The sequence below is a fragment of the Pterocles gutturalis genome, unplaced genomic scaffold (genome assembly GCF_000699245.1).
Source record: "Pterocles gutturalis isolate BGI_N339 unplaced genomic scaffold, ASM69924v1 scaffold4012, whole genome shotgun sequence".
Classification (NCBI taxonomy): Eukaryota; Metazoa; Chordata; class Aves; order Pterocliformes; family Pteroclidae; genus Pterocles; species Pterocles gutturalis.
The window spans coordinates 50,839-68,049 of record NW_010107728.1 but is presented as its reverse complement, the minus strand read 5'-3'; the positions used below and the strand labels follow the sequence as shown (position 1 = coordinate 68,049).

Sequence of the window (17,211 nt, the reverse complement as noted above, 5' to 3'; positions counted from 1 at the left end):
CACCTCCACCCACTGACGTGATTTTTCATGTTGAACCAGTTGCTGTTGTGTTACTGAGGATTCAGACCTGGCAGATGAGGCCACAGGTGCTCATGGCTACGGCTCAGACGCTCCACAAGGCTCTGAGCTGTGGTCTGAACAAGGATGCAAGGATTTCCCATCTCCTTTCTGACCTCAGTGGTCCCTTCAAAGCACAACTGTCCACCTGGCATTTCAGACTGAGAGAGCTCTCCCGTGAGGCTGACATTTGAAGCGATTCCTTAGCAGACCGTGCATATCTCACCAGGGCAAAGAGAAGTGCAGGTGATTTTCTGCACGGACATCCCCTCACAGAATGCTCCTCCGTTGAGCGGGGCAGGGTTGGTACAGGTCCGCGATCGTTTCTGCCAGCCCCGACCACACCGCGCGTGGCAGTTTGACCACTCGGTCCACGATGACCAGCCGCCGTTAACTGCAAAACACAAACACGCCCCAGGTTGCGGTAGGTGTGCGAGAGACATGAAGCAACAAATCTGATCAGATCATTTCATCCAAAGGCAGAAGTCTGTTTTTACATTGTACTGGTGAATTCCCAGCTGAAGTAGGAGCGTTGCCACCTACAAAGCATCACTACGCAGCTGCATGAAGGCCACGGTGGCAAAGAGCACAAATGTTTGGGAAGAGTCATATGCTACGAAGTGCAAAGACTGGTAAAGTCTGAGGGGGAGGTAAAAGCAACACCTCGACTCTCATACAAAATGATTTGCTTAAATCATAAACAAGACCTTCTTCTTTTCAAGGGGTGATTTAGGAATCCTCTGCCTCCACCCGTAAAATGGCACACGCAGTAAAAGACACGGAGAGCACAAAGCAATGGTTCTGCTCTTTTTCCTTTGCTGTGTAAATTCCAGATTCACTGGGTAGCGCTTGGGCACGGCAGTCCGACAGATCCAGTTAAAGCAGGCGTGATCCCAGCCTGGAGCACCAGAACTGAATTTATCATAACAGGAACGAGGTTAGCCATTGGATCCAGAACCATCTGCCTTTTTAAAAATATAAAGCACTCCAGCAATAAAAGCACACGCATCTATGTTTTTCTGCAATTATCACTTTTTCACTGACCGTACACCACAACTGTCGCAGACATGCTCCTTCTCTTGGCAACGATGTTGGCAGCCGTGCAGGTGTAGTTCCCAGAGTCAGACAGACGTGCCTGGCGAATGATGAGGTTGTGGTCTGCTCTGGTGTCAATGTTCTCATCCAGGTTGGAATCGATGGGCTCCTCATTCTTTAGCCATTCCACCTGGAGAGGGATGGAGAAGAGAAGAACATGAAGCAGGAAAAGAAATGATGGAAGCAGAAAGTCTGCAAAATTACATTCCAATGATTTAATCAATAAATGTCGCTGTAATTTATATTATAAATGTTAAGATAAAAATGAAGCTAGGATGAGATTCCCAAAAAAGGCAGAAATGCACAAATTCAGATAATAAATTATTCCTATTCCGAAGACCCTCAAAAGCTTATAACAAAGGTGCATAAAATAAAACGCTAGGACATAGTAAAATAACAAATAAGAAAAGAACAAAAAGAAAACGGGAAGAGCAGGTGAAGTGAAAGTCAGCTCATGATTGCCACTTTTTTTTTCCCCCCCCTAAACGTCAGAGGAAGGAGGTATAACTTAGAAAGGCTGATTTTTATTCAAAGAAAACGGAAGAAAATCTCAACCAAGAGAGAAAAATAGATGTTTAAAAGTCCTACTCTTGACAGACAGTTTTACATGTTCAGACAACTGGCCAGTGAAGCTCCGCAGTACATCAGGAAGCGTGTGGTAACGATCATTAATTCCATTTTTTTGAGAAAGACAGAAGGATGAAATCTCTTAACATCACACAGTGGAAGAGCTGAGTCCTCACAACAGATTCCCAAGTGACACAAACGTTCTTACACCAGAGGCCATTAGTGTGTGTTGCCAAGGCCCGTACAGACCCGCAGTGCTGTATGTAGGACGGTTCAGGACGCCCTCCCTGCTTCCCCAACCAACGGATCTCTGAGCAGACCCAGGAATTACCTGCAAGGCATTTCTCTACTTGCAATATTAAAAAATATATATTTAAGGCATGGCAAGCTGCTGTTACAGAAGAGAAAAATAAAAAATAGAAGCAGAATCAACAGATTCTATTAAAAGACCGAATAAATGGGAGTCCTTTAATGGCTTTTCCAGGCCCGGTGGAGCTGTGGCTGTGCCCTGAAGTCAAACACCCTCCGCAGCTCAGTGCAGATGAACAGCCCTGTTTAGGAACCTGCGGAAGGACTTGGAACTTTGTGGTAATGAGCTTATGGATTTGCTAGCTACAGGCATTCATTAGCACGCTGCTCTGCGCAGATGGTCTGCAATTTGTACATTTTCCAGTTTATAAACAAATCTGCAGAAGCTGACCACCAAAGCCAATTAGATTTCCTGCCAGACAGCAGGTTCCCCTTCCAGTAGCATCAGTTATTTTGGTGAGCTGGGGACAGAAGGTGCGTGACCGACATACCCCGAGCTTCTGGTGTCCCTGCACCACGGCAGGCAGCGGGGAACGTACCGGGAATCGCGGTGGGTGGCACCCGTACCCTGCGTGATTGTTTTACACATGGCCTGAGTGGAAAGCACGTTATACATTTCATACCGAAGCAGGTAGAAGATGTTAACTCTATAGACTCTTTTACACAACCTGCAGCTCATCAGAAACAATAACAATGCCACCACCACCGCTTACAGTGAGCATTCACAACCTCTCTATTTCTGCGTTCTTATAAAGCTCTGCCATAACCCTGCTTTGCTGTCGTTTTCCTCTCAACTTTTTTATTCTTTAAACAACCACGGGACGTCAGCAGAGGCAGCGCCTGGCACAGGTACGATTCTTCAGCTAAACCCAGAGGAGACTTCTCACCAAAATTTGCTTTCCGTAGCATTGCTAGGAGATGTAATCATGCTTTGTCATGAACTTAACGCACCCAGTAGCTCAGGCATCCTGGTTTCCACTGCTACGGGCGTGGGGAATGGAAACCATTTACAAGAAGGCAAAGCGTTTAAGAGAATGATGATGGTAGTGAAGGGAGGACATGAAGCCGCGGAACATAAACACGGCCGTGTTGAGAGATGTGTGATCCAAAGGTGATGTGTCAGCGAGGGGATGCTTTGCCTCTTGCTGTCTGGAGGCTCGATGACACTGCCAATACTCGTCTCTAATGCCAGCCTCCCCCCCCAAAGGAAAGCCAAACTGCTTCAAACTCATCCCTGCCTTTGCCTCAGCAGGTGAATGCTTTCAAAGACGGAGAACTCAGGGATGAATTTATAGAATAAACTGATAAAGTTAAAGGAGCTATGACGACAAAAGGTTGTTGTTACTTGCAGAGACGCAACCTTTGGAAAAACTCGGCACACACACAAAACAGCCAGGCAAAATAAAGGCAACAAAGAAAACTCCAACGTCTCTGTTCTGCAATGAGGCACGGTGCTCTGAATTGCCAACCTCCAACGCCTGAGGAGTAGGCTCAGAACCCATTAGCGTTTAACTTCCTTTGCTTTATCATCAGTGGAGGTCACAGAATTGCTTGTAACACAATGAAACACATTTCTTTTTACAAGTTAGTCTGTCTGAAGTTCTTGAATGTTTTTATCTTGAACTAGACTTAAGAACTGCTATAATATGCTGTAAGTTTATATAAAGATATCTGGTTTTTTTCCCCTGAAATGAAATCTGCTCAGAATTAAAATACCCCCATCAGTTTCTAACAAAGGCTAATCACGTAATGATCTACAAAAGAAATGCAGAGGCAGATATGGATTAACTCAGCTGCTACAGCTTGGGTGGCAGCGGATGAATTAACATAATCATAAATTTGTTCCAATTACAGAAAGCAATTATCAAAGACCAGCTTACAGCGTTATCAAAGTAAAATCAGTTAAATACACCATATCCTAGGTAGATTACAACAGGAGTTAGCGAACTTTTTCTTTACAAATAAAGCTTATCCCAACTCATCCCTATTTCCATCTCCTGGTCCCACATGAAAGCAGCCCGGCAGCGTCACATCGCAGGAACACAACGGGTGGAGCTGCTGCAGGTGATGGAGTCTCACTGCTCAGTACGTGCAAAATAAACCACGTACACATGTCAGCCTCATGGTGTTTGTATCGCAGCACAAATGTTTCTTGTAGAATAGTCAATTTACAGATCTTAAATATTATTTCTCTCAGATAAAGCAGCAAACACATGCTAACCAATACCATTGTTCATTATGTTCTTACACAACCAGCCAATATTTGTATCTTTTGGATAAAACTGTTTATGAGTCCCAGCTTCACTTAATATTTTAAATGTAAGTACAACAGACTAGTGTTTAGAAAGTACGGTAGAGAATTCAGTACAAATAATGCAGAAGGCATCTCCACTTGAGCTCTTGGCTCCCTAAAAACAAAAATAACATTGCTATAAATACAAAAGAACTAGGCAATGCCGTATTTTTCCCTCTAGAATCTGACTTTGCATTAAAAAAGATGGCAGCAAAAGGCTGAGATCTTCTAAAACTCAAAATATCTAATTTCTAGCTGAAAGCTTTTTTTTTTTACTGGAGAAGAAAACATGTCTGAAGCTGATTTATTTTCTACAAAAAGGTTTCTTCCAATAGAAAAACTCTGCAATAGATTCTCCTCCCCATCACAATTAACAGCAGGTGTATCAGGCTTCTGCCGCTCTCTGCACCGACTCCAGCGCAAGCCCAGGGAGATTTTATCACTGGGCTAACATTAGCTTTTCTGAACATTCCTCCCCACGCTCATCAGCTCAGGCCTCTGGCTAGGAAAAGTTCTTTCCACCTCATCACTGATTTGGGTCTCATATTGCCCAGGCTTTAAAAACCTTATTAAAACTGGCTTTTCCAGTGACCTATAATGTTAAGTGGGAGATAGCAAAATACATTCCTTTCAATTCAGCATGAAACTCCTGTTTCTAAAATACTCAAGTGTGTCTCAGTTTGAGAAATCCTCCTTGACGTTAGAGTCAGGATGGATGAGGGCAGGCGGGGCAGGTGCTCCCATTACAGTGATGCAGGAAGGCGGCAGCATCTCTTTGTTACAGTTTTATTTTGCTTTCTACCCTAAGACTCGAACAAATAAGTAGGAGAAGGCTCCATCAGCATAAATCATTGTGGGAGATTAATGAAAAACAAACGCCAGCTCGCTGGATACAAACCATTTGTATCTACCTTTATGATCCCTTCTTTATTTTATCACCACAATCAGACCCCACTGATCCTCCCTGCTAGCAGCCCATCGCTAGCAACACACGAGAAGCAGGTCCACTGTACCTGCCGCATTTTTTTAAATTAATCCATGGAGGGAATACAGTTACGGAATCGTTTAATCACGGCGCTGTCACACTGTTCTGGTAAGCATATTTTCCCTTCATTACACTGAAGGTATAATCTCATTACATCAATCTGACACTGCCTCGCTCCTCAGTCAGCCCGGCTCCGGCTGGCTGTGCCGCGGGAAGCAGCGCAGGACTCTGCATTGCTGCGAGAGGATCATCTGAAAACCCAAGTGCTGCATGCTGCTAATGCACATTTTCTTTCTTATTATTTCACTTTATGTGGCAGGCGGCTACATGAGCCTCCAACAGCAAGGGAAGCCCGGGGAGGTGCCACTCCCTCGTGGCACTCTGTGTCCCATAGCCCATTCTCGGAGCGACGTCCAGTTCCCCATCAACAGAGCGGTTTCGCTTGTGTGCTTGAAAATCACAACCAACGAGTCGTATTGCTGGAAAATCCAGAGGAGGGGAAAAAAGGCTAACATGGGACAGGGTGAGTCAAAACAAAATTAAAATATGCTTTTGAATAAGTATAATGGGAAAGGTGTCAGCCTGTACGTAGATCTCAATTTATAACGCTAGAGGTGGGCAAGGAGTTGACTCAGAGCTGCTATTTTAACACACGGTATAAAAGATACATCACTAACCATGTCATTGCTAATGGTACACTGTCTGATTGTTAGAGATATAATCAGACCCCCAGATAGCTTTATCTTTATTCCTATTTTTGGAGGAGTAAGTATCTAACGTTAATTGGAATACTGTTTTTTACCTCCATGCAAAAATTAGGAATGAATCAGCATTAATAAGCCCAAAGGTTATGATGTGGGTTTAGACGGCAGCTTTCCAGTGGGGCAGCGCACAGTGATGACTTGACTTCAGCTATTTTATGGTCAGCAGAAATAATTTATGTAGTTGAAACTCAAGTCCCAGTCCCCTGACTATAAAGCTCAGCAGTAGAGTTGAGCAGGTAAGACTCAGCTACAGCTTTTTTTTTTTTTCCCCTAGAAACTCAGAATCTAAGGATATCTAGTAATCCATGAACTTTGCTTTAAAGTGTGCAACGCTCTCTGTATGTTTCTCAGTGTTGTGAATTAGGGTGGGAAGAAAGAAGCAAACAGCCAAAGCCTCCAGGGATGGTGTTCATGGTGCCACACCAGACGTGTCTGGAAATGTGCAATTAGACCAAGATTTGGATGGGAACAGGGAAATCATCAGAATCTTGACAAAAACTGACGAGAAGGGCATGTACGCATCTCCCTTGCTTGTGAGAGAAGACAAGTGGTTGATCAGAAAGGATCAACGTATCTGGGGATTCCTGATTTTGAGAGGGAGACAGAGTTGCTAGAGGAGCTTCCTTGGACATGAACAGGAAAATTCAGCTGCGCAGAAATCACAGAAATAAAAAGGAGGAGCAAGAACAGCTTCAAGGGCCATTAACAGAAAAAAAGAAAAAAATACTACGAGCACACGGGCTGTAGCTCGTCACAAGATACTCACTGTCTAGCAGCTGACATCAGTGCAGCAGATACGGAAACACTTCACTCCAAGGCCATTCGCATTCTCCCCTCTCCCTGTCTCGATTACAGTGCGAGTCACAACCGACCGCCAGCCCGCTGCTGTTGCTGTGACGGCAAGAGCACAATTTAGCAAAACAGGCGCTAACGTGAGAGGGTCAGAAATCGCTACCGCAGCCAGGCTCACCGCACACAGGCTGTGCCCAGGAGCTGGTTCTGTCCCGGTTGGTAGCGATGCTCCCCCAGAACCGACTCCCAGCAGAGCCCAGGCCAGTGTTGATCCAGCCTCCAGCTATCTGGTTTGGTCAAAACACACACCTCAGTAAAGTTTCCAAATCCTTGTAGGACCCTCTCACATAATTACCTTTATTATTTATAATTATAAACATAACGATAAAGTGTTATAGCTCATCCTTTCATGTTCAAGCATTCAAAATCAACAACATTTCTGAAAACAACAACAGAAAAATATACGCCATTGAAAACAGTACATCAAAAAGAACAGCCCCAAAGCATATCTCTTTAAAAAAAAAAAGAATTATCTGTTCAGGGGAACTACAAAGTTATCTCCCTTTCTTTTTTTTTTTTCCTCATTTTAGCAATCTAATTCAGAAATGTTGTGCTCCAGCATTTCTATTTCATGACCTCAGTAGCTCCTGGGTATGCTGATTTACTCAGAACAAGTCAAACCTCAGAAGGAAAACAAACATTTTTTCTACAGGAGGAAAAAACACCGAACACAGCTCACTCGCTCGCCTGAATCCAGCACATTACTCGTTTGGGAGAGAACATCCAAGGATTTTTTTTTCAAATAAAGGGTATATGTGCAGGGACTAAAATGCTTCCAATAGCTGCAAAATGTACAAATCAGCAAAAGAGGCACCTCGAGAAATCACCAAAGAGAAAAGGAGAGAGCTGACAGAGCCACTGTCTCAAATAATTGGTGCGGGTGAAACCAGGGTACAGGTAAAGATGAAGTGACAGATTTAACGCATTCAAACGGCGCAGGGGCAAAGTAATGAAGAGAGGAGAATCATCTCAAAGTGCATGTTAGGATGGCAGAAGGCAACAACCACGGTGTCAGCGTTCCTCCCCTCCCCAGTGGCTGCTCGCAATGGGAGTGGAGAGGAGCAGCTCTCCGTGCAGCGTGGCAGAGCTCTGCGCTCCCGGGGGAAGGACCCGGCTTCAGGCAGGCTGCACACCTCGCGGCTTCCTCTCCTGGACAAACCATAGAGCGTGCTTACCTGGAGCTTCATTATCTTTTCACTAAATGATAAACATATATCAGAAGTAGGCTCTACGCAGATCTTACTCCATCGATACAATGCAAGGTGTTTGTATATGAGGCCGTGGGGACCACCAGGTCTTCTATGATGAGCTTGAAAACGGGGCAGCGACACTGAACACATGGGAGAATGCTCGGGGCATCCCTACAAGAAGCCACTTAAAGATTCCTCTTTACTGAAATACTCAAAAGGCGTTGTTTTACCTGCTAACGCTGCTGTTTAAAACAACACAAGACAAAGTCTTGAAACACGTTATTATACACAGAGGCTCAACAGGCAGCTGCGTGCGGCTCATGCAGCACTCCGGGCTGACCTGGTTTGCTCACTCAGGGCTGGCTTAATAGGGATGTTTGTTTGCTAGTCTGCAGTGGAAACAAGGACAAACATCAGAAAAAAACCATTGCATTCACAACATAGGCTCTCCATAACATTTCAGAGTTGCCAATGGCCAAGAGCATCCAAAATAGATCCAGTTCCATGTTGAATAGCAAAAAAAAAAAAAAAAGGGATTGTAATGAAGCAAAAAGAAAAAAATAAAATCACCATTAAACCAAGTTGCACAACCAGATATCCCAGTTCATGTAACTGGCTGTGGCATCCTGAAATGTACAGAGCTAACACAGCCCACTAAATGTCAGTAACATATTTAAAAGACTTCCAGCTCCTTGGAAAACCGTGTCCTTTTTATTCCCCGCTTACACAGAACAACTGTGAAATCTAAGGCTTTTTACTTCAGCATATTGAGCAATAGCATTAAAGTGGTTTTTACAAGCACTGATAATCACAAGCCCTTTTTGCCTTTGAAACCTGCTCTTTGTTTGAACCTCTTCAGAGCATTACCCCAGGCTCTGTGCTCTGTGTATCACCACTGCTGTTGTAAACGTAATCTGTGATCCGTGATCTAGCCTGAGTAAAAAAAAAAGTTCAGGGCATTGAAGATGACGTACTTTAGGAAAAAAGACAAAGATAATACAGAAGCGGACACTTCTCTCAAAGAAGAGATAGAAAATGAACTAAGTGTTGATTCTGTTCTAGTGTTGTCCATGCTTCTACGAAGCACTCAAGGGCTTAAACAAAAAGGCTTTAATCGAGCAGATGTCTTACAGAACAGACCTTATGTATCGTAAGATGGTCACGTGTCGAACGCAGTCAGTCCAGACCAGCATGTCATGTATCATCCACAATAACGGCACATGTCTCAATCTTTCCTAGATGTGAAAATATGAAAAATGAAAACTAAGAAGCTGCTGTTCAAAGCAGCTGAAAATCTGACCAGAATTGTTGTGTGTTGGTGTGCACCAGAGAGATGTGGTAGAATTTTAAAACACAGAACAAATAAAATCAGAGAAGAAATTACTAGAATAATTGAGTAATTATGAGTAAGCTGCTGCTACTCAAAATTTTAAGATCTTACATTTGTCAGCTGGCTGCCACCCAAGAGAGCTGGGGGTGCCACGCGCCCTATTCTAAGAGCAGCACTCACAAGACGTGATCCTGATCCTTCAGCACCTTCCCAGCCTCGTCTGACCTGCTCACCAGCATAACGTCACACAGGCTATTCCAAGGGGAATGGACCTGGTTAGAGGCACTAGCAACTACCACTGATCTTGGATTTGCAATATGACCATTTTCCCCAGAAAGAACACTCCTCATTGACAGTCGGGGCAGTGCCTCGGCAGCTGGCCGCGGTGGGAGCCCGCGTTCCCTCCTGCAGCGGGGTGCTTACAGACGGAGCGTGGTCACGGCGTGTGTGCCGCCAGCCAACGGCGGAGGAGCAGTCAGGGGATCTCTAGTGTTGAAACCTACTTGTTCTTACCAACAGTCAGTTAGGAATTTCCGTAATCTCTTCACAAAGCAAAAGGAATTTATTTCACCGTTCAAATGCAACGTCATCTAGTTTTGTCACGTCCAACATAACTATTAAACTTACAGCTTCATCTTAAAATTGTGAATGTTGGCTGCAGTGGTTGCTTCAAAGTAAAATCAGTTTATGCAAAGAGCTTACACACAGATAAATAATCACTGAGACATACCACACATACCTGGGCTCAGTCTTGAAAGTGAAATGTCTTCGGTGAAAAATGAAACACATTTATTGTATTTGTAACTAATGTACCTTAAAAGTAAAACAAATATTGATATTCCAGACACAAGCCCCAAGATCTATAACTAACTGTATGAAATGCACGCTGCTTGCATTTAGTAATCACACTCTGCTTTCTGTAACTAGAAACAAGATTCATTGAGGACTATAATTCACCAGCCTTTTTTGCCACAGTGTTTTACTACAGTACCATTATCCTGCCGTATTACATTTTACTGTATGTGTACAAGCCCCATAAATACACAAGCCTATGTAAAGTAGGCAGCAATGGCTCTCACTACTTTTGGAATACTTGCAGCTTTTGAATTTTATGTGGGTTTCACATTTTGTTGATGTGTTTGCAAGGGAATATGTACTGCCCAGAAGATAAATGTTTTTACATTTCCATTAAAAGCTATAGCGGTAAATAAACCATCAGAACTCATGCAGATATTCTCTGGAACATCTACAGAAGTCCATTAAAATGTCAAAATCTGTGTTAAACGTCTGAAAAAGCAGCACTGGATACAGCACATTGAAAACTTAAACATATGCGTGTATTAAATGACACAGATATTTTACAGTATTCCACAAACCTCTGCAGAGCACCCAGCACAAGTTTACACTCATCAGCAACAGGTCAGCACAACAGTTCCCCTTTTATTACAAACACAGCGAGCCCCACAATCAGCCAGGCGGTGCAGAAAGAGCTGCAGGTTGCTACTAATGCTCAAAGAGGAGCTGTTCGGAGTCTCAGAGAGTATTTATTTATAATAAGGATTTAGAATAAATTTTAAGGTCAACTTCTGCTCAGATTTGCACCTCAAGCATCACAATGGACTCAAATGCTGTCACCCGTCAGGAATTGTCTCCCATGAGCCAGCATCACATTCAGCACAGCCGCACAGGGCGCACGTCAGCACCGCAGCATCGTTCCAGCTGAGATGAGCGCAGTCTAGTGAGCTGAAGATTTTTTTGTCTTATTTTGTTTTTATTTGAAAGGCTGAGGTTCATAAACATTCACCTCTAACACCCTGGTTTACGTGGCGCTTCAGTACAAAGGGACATTCCTGAGGAACAGTGTAAGCCTGCAGTAAGTACCACAGCTGACAGGATTTATTCCGTTCCCCCCAGGCCAGCCGCGTGCACCCCAGCAGCAGCTTCCCACGGCGCTCCGTTCCACAGGACCACCGGTTTCACACCCTTCTTCAAATTTAAGACATACTAAGCTCACACAAAACCCAGGTCTCAAGGAGGTGAGAGAAACTCCTCCCGACGGTTAATTTCAGTACAGAATAGGGAAGCTCACCACCCAATCACAGAAACATTTAAAACCCTGATTATCGCGGCCACTGAACGAACCAGGAACAGCCCAGGACAGCTTGAGAAACGTCCCTGGCGGAAGATTCAGTACTGACCACACCAACCTGTCCAAACAGCACAAGGAACTTAAAACCAGTTGTCTAAACAGATTACTAGCTACAAAAGGGAGCACTTTGTTTGCTCCTGTACCAAAACCAGTTAATATGTTAGTGTCTGAAGCACTAATAAGGTAGAACGTACAGAACAGGGATTATTCTAAACTTAATTAACGGATATCAGCCGAGTTTTTTCCAGGTTACAGTTCAAGACTGGTTTGACAGCAGTCACGGGGCAGTAAGAAGGAACTGCCATCAGTGAACTAGAGAGGATGTTATAATTTATTCCGTTTGCTGACTCTGTCACAAACCACCAGGATCTATTGGTCGTATTGATTCCAGAAGCTGCACCGAAGCTAGCATGGAGCTGCGGGAAACGACCGAATCAAGCTGTCCGCATTCTTCATCGTTTCACTTTGAAAGTAAATGATTGTGTCACCGAGCAGCAGTGACTCCAGTGCTCAGTATGCTCTTGAAATTAATAGAAAGAAAAATCTCCTTTGGCAAGAGTACAGGAAAACACCAGGGTATGATTAGGGTTACCAACCCGCCAGCGTTATGGGTATGAAATCTCTCCAAAGTTGCTTTATATGGTCAAGGTAATAGGTATGAACAGCACTACATCATCTTAACGGCAGGGCTGTAACGCACAGAAAATAGCAGTACAGCACGTATTTCTCAAGGATGAGGGCTTGATACCTATTCAGAAACTCACACCTTGCATCTCCATTGCTTTGCACTTTTTCTATTGATTTAAAACCGAGATTTGTAAAAAGCAGCTGGGGCACCTAGCCCAATGTGATCCTAAATGCAAAGGGTTACAGATTCTCAGGTAACGTGGCAGCATCTGAAACTCTATCACCAGACTATACATGGCATCAAGCACAGAATCCCACTTTAATGTCCTAGTTCTGCAATCCCAACCACGCAAACGCTGTTTTACACCCATCAGGGCACCAGCTTTATGCTGAAGGTGAACAAAAGAAAAGGGACCTCAAAGAGTACATGCTTTAGAGAAGAACTACTTCAATGCAGGAGGAGGAAGGAGAAGAAAGTATTAATCAGGAGACTGAAAATGCTCATACTCCGCATACACACAAAGAGCAGCAAGCTTGTCAAATGCAGCAGAAAGGAGGATCTGTTTTTGATGTCTTCCTCTCCACCCACCCCACAAAAAGAAGAGTTTCAACAAACTGAAGAGAACACAGACTAGACAAAAACTATTTAAAGAAAGAACAAAAGGTCAGCTGAGAAGATAAGGAAAGAGTAAGTCAAGAAATTCACTTGAGAAGATGTACAGGAGAAGAAACAAAAGGTCTTAGTATATATTGTACTCTATAAAACAGAGCACTGCCCAAAACCCATCAGAATTGCACGAAAAGAAAGCAAGATCAATCTCCACCACTTGTTGGCTGAACTGACGCTCTGACTTCAGCACATTACTACCTGCGTGATCCCAAGATCCTGCACAATTGCCTCTTGCGAAGCCTTCTTCCAGGACTGGGATGAATGAAGAGAAAATACCCGAGAACTTGAGAAGCAGAGGTGGGAAGTAAACAGAGAGACTACTGAACTCCATTAGGCACTACGCGACACTTTCTCCCTTTTTCAGAACGGGCGAAGCTGTGCCTCATCTGCTCCAGCCAGTCTTCGTTTCCCTATTTCAAGGCAGAACTGGAGCCCTCTATAAGCCACACGCAGGACTTGAGAGCCTTGCCACTGTCAAATACACAGCTTTTAAAATGGCTTTTTAATACAAGGGTGAAACCCTTCTTCCCTTCACAAATTGCTTCAAAATGTCCCCAAAACAACAACCTGGATACAACGAGCAAGGTTAGTCTTGTGAAGGGACGCAGATCATTGTCGGCAGCACGGCTAAACACGTTGCTCTGGCAAACTCAAAATTCAACTCCACATCTTCGGAGAGGAGAACCCAGCCCTCCCTTTCCTCTCAATTTCATCACTCCAATGAAAATCAGAAATAGTTCCTCTGGTATCCGTGCAGTGAACAGTCTCAGCAATACAAGACCCAGGCCCCGAGGTCCAAGCGCAGGGAACGCGCCCGGCAGCCCGACAATAACGACCAGCAGATGAGGATGCATCAGAGTTTTGCCGATTCCTATACCCCACAACAACTGCCTCACTGCACACACTCCAAGCTAAACGAGGCCTCTGTTGCACACAATTAATAAACATATCCATGGGGAGAATCTGTTGTGGGGATTGAAAGCCAGAACTGTCTCTTCGCGAGGCCAACTCTGCATCAGTAGTGAAAGAAACGGCTCTGGTCCCGCGAAGCCTGTGCCAGCAGGGACTCTGTTATATTTAAATCAACATTTGCCACAGCAGGGGATTATCAGATGCTCTACTTAAATGCTGGATTTTCTTTTTTATTTTGATGTTTAACTCATAAAAACCTGAATTTATTTGTGTTGGGTGCTGATGCTTGAAAGCACAGCTGCTCACCAGCTCCCTTTTGCTTGCCACGTGAATGCACGAGAAGAGGATTTAAAACCCCTTTCCACTCTGCCTACCATCAGGATTTGGGTTTTCTTTCTCTCCTACTGCTGTGGCAATGCAACCAGCATGCCCTAAAACCTCAGCAACCTCCCAAAGCAGTAATGTGCAGAATTTTCTCATGTTCCCTTCTCCATAGAGGCAAACTCTGGAGATGGGAAACCTGGGAACAAAGGCTGCAGAGACAGAAATGCAGAGAGCTGAGCTGCACGCAGTCTGCAGGCAGCACATGCTGCTCCACGAGGTGCTGTGTGGTATCACCAGTCAGAAGCAGGTGCCCATCCTGCCCACGCAGAATTCCAAACCGTTTCCCAATGGGCTGAGGCTGCCTAACCTGTCTGAGAGGGTAAAACAACGGGGAATTGTCCTGGTTTCAGCTGGGACAGAGTTACTCACTTTTCTTCACTGCTGTTGCCACGAGGTTTTACTGTTCGTAAAGTCAGACATTCACTAGTATTTAATGTGCAAGAGATGGACTTTGGCTCCACCTCCTCAGAATCGGGTAATCCTGAGGAATCCGTGCCAGCCACCACTAACAAACATCCCTGCTTCCCACTGCCTGTGGGTCAGGGTTTTTCAGGTTAAGCTATGGTGTAGACCAAGAACATTTAACGTTTCTATCCTGGGATTTGAGAAATATTCAGCACCTCTAAGCTGCAGAAAAACAATTCCAGAGATGAAGATTTATATTCTTGATAATGGGGCAGGCTCACAGAAATAATTGAGCTGAACTTAAACTTCATGCCAGTTGGACAGCGTCTGCCTGTTACTGAGCTGCGTCGCGTGACCAGAGGTTGGGCTGTATCAGCCATTCCCAGCCACTGTCAGAAATAAACCCCTAGATTAACTCGTGACTACAGCAAGCACAGGAAATGTGTGCTCTTCGGGAAATAATGTTCCTGAACTTCTGCACTTGATGGAATAATCAGAATCTTCCCAGGCACTCAGACAGATGCTGGCATGGTAACAGGAAGGGGGCAGGGATCTCCCATCCATTTTGTTTTCAGTTTGCATTTCCAGGTCCATGCAGAGTATGGATTAAAAAAAACCAAACAAACAAAACCCACAATGCCACAATTAGCATCTATTTTGCATCTAATGAAACAGAAGACGCGCTTCTTTGTCCGCAGTTATTTCAAGCCTTATGTTTTCATCCAGGGCTTCATCCAAACTCTAATGAAATAAATTCTTGGATCAGAACCACAGATTTGCTGCCAGCACTGGGTTTTGAAGCCTTCTACACTTCTCAAAACCCTCACAACAATTACTGAGCAAGACTTACTGCCTATCTCAGTTATTTTTCATCCACATGTTCAACCAGGCAGATTGTCCCTAACTTGAAAATACCAGAAGAGTTTATAACCTCAAGCTTACTGCCACAGACCAGAGCCATTATTTAGTTCAATCTGGTACCCAGTTTCTAAAGGCACTGAATTATTTCCAGTAGACTGTTTACCTTGATGAGCACAGAATTAGCCTTGCATCCTGAGCCTTTATGGGAAATTTTATTGTCCAAAGCAAATATGACCTGTTAAGATTTACAGGCTTTATTAGCAGCAATAACAATTTTACAATCAACATCAGTAAATCAGGGTTTATTGAGAACTCTACAATTTTTATCTGTAGAAAGCAATTAAAATGTCAGTTTCTCACTGGATATAATTCCTAACTTTCATAAAGACAGATATCCTGTTTAAATGTTGAGTGTAAAACAGTACAGTTCAAATAATTCTAAAATTCTTAGTAAAATTCAAACAGTGTTGGCTGAGAATCACAAATTTTTTCCCAAATGGCTGAATTCCAACCAAGATAGCATTTTTGGCTATTTAACTATATAGAAATTTGAAAACAGTCAAATGTATGCAATCATTCAGCAAACCATACTGCTTGGGTAGAAATATACCCATCATTTGTTTCTTTTGGTCTCAAAGACAACACATAAATTTTATACAAATTTTTTCCCAAATGGCTGAATTCCAACCAAGATAGCATTTTTGGCTATTTAACTATATAGAAATTTGAAAACAGTGAAATGTACGCAATCAGTTCAGCAAACCATACTGCTGGGGTAGAAGGGTACCTATCATTTGTTTCTTTTGGTCTCGAAGAAAACACACAAATTTTATATAGGTTTTCACTTGAAAACGTTTTGCTCACCTTTAAATGCTGTATTTGTAGAATCAGTAACAAAACCAAACTGACACCCATGGTAGCACACTGTTCACACTATGGAAACAGTCAACATAGAAAAATGTACTGCAATTTCCTAAGGACGGTACTAGGACCCGTGTCACATTAACAACATTCCTGCAGTGAACATACAGCGTAACGCAAGACACGAGGAGTCCTTGAGCCTACGAAGTTTCGGGAGAGTATATTAAAGAACCAAACAGAGAAAAAAAAATGGTGGTGAGAAAAAAAGGGAGGGAAGGAAGAGGAAGACAACCAGAACTTGAAGTCACTGGACCTTGCAAACCACACGGCAGCTAAGCCCGTTTTGCTTCTGTCCCCATTTCTCACCAGCCAGCAGCAGTGACACTGCGCAAAGCCTCACCTCAGCCGCAGGGACTCCCTCGGGTGGCCGGCAGTGGAGAACGATCATCCCTTCGATAGGAACCTCCTTCCCTTGGGGGTCTTGCTCAAAGTTTTTCCGTAAATCTGCAGAGTTTAATGCAATAACTCATTACACCTCCAAAAGCCATTCCTCCCCACACAATCCTGCGCAGGCTGCGACCAGCAATACGGCTTTGCCGCGTTCTGCTCTCACGGGTGTATAAAGCAACGGACAAGGGAGAGCTACCAAGTGTTCCCCAGACGAGAGGCCGAGAGACCCTACCGTCTTCAGCTGTGTTTCCATTTCTCCACCTTTAAGAAATAGTTTGTGTGTGGTTACAGAGATGATCAACATGAGAACCCCCAAACTCCGCGGTTCCAGCTGCACAATCCGTCTCTCCAAAACGGGAGAATTGTTCGGGGCTGTCAGAACTAACTGCATACCCCAGACTGGGTGAATGCCCACGTATTTTATAAAATATTCTAAGCTAGATGTTTTCT

At 43.9% G+C, this 17,211-nt stretch overlaps 1 protein-coding gene across 1 annotated transcript in view; it reads right to left on the bottom strand.

Annotated features, from left to right (window-relative positions):
• Positions 1-17,211, bottom strand: part of UNC5D (unc-5 homolog D (C. elegans)) — a 50,563-nt gene that overhangs the window by 26,073 nt on the left and 7,279 nt on the right. Inside the window, exons 3-5 of the mRNA XM_010088198.1 lie at positions 16,712-16,815; positions 1,102-1,282; positions 284-451 (exon numbers count right to left, since the gene is read on the bottom strand). Coding sequence (XP_010086500.1) covers positions 284-451; positions 1,102-1,282; positions 16,712-16,815 — 453 coding nt within the window. The remainder of the gene's footprint in view (positions 1-283; positions 452-1,101; positions 1,283-16,711; positions 16,816-17,211) is intronic.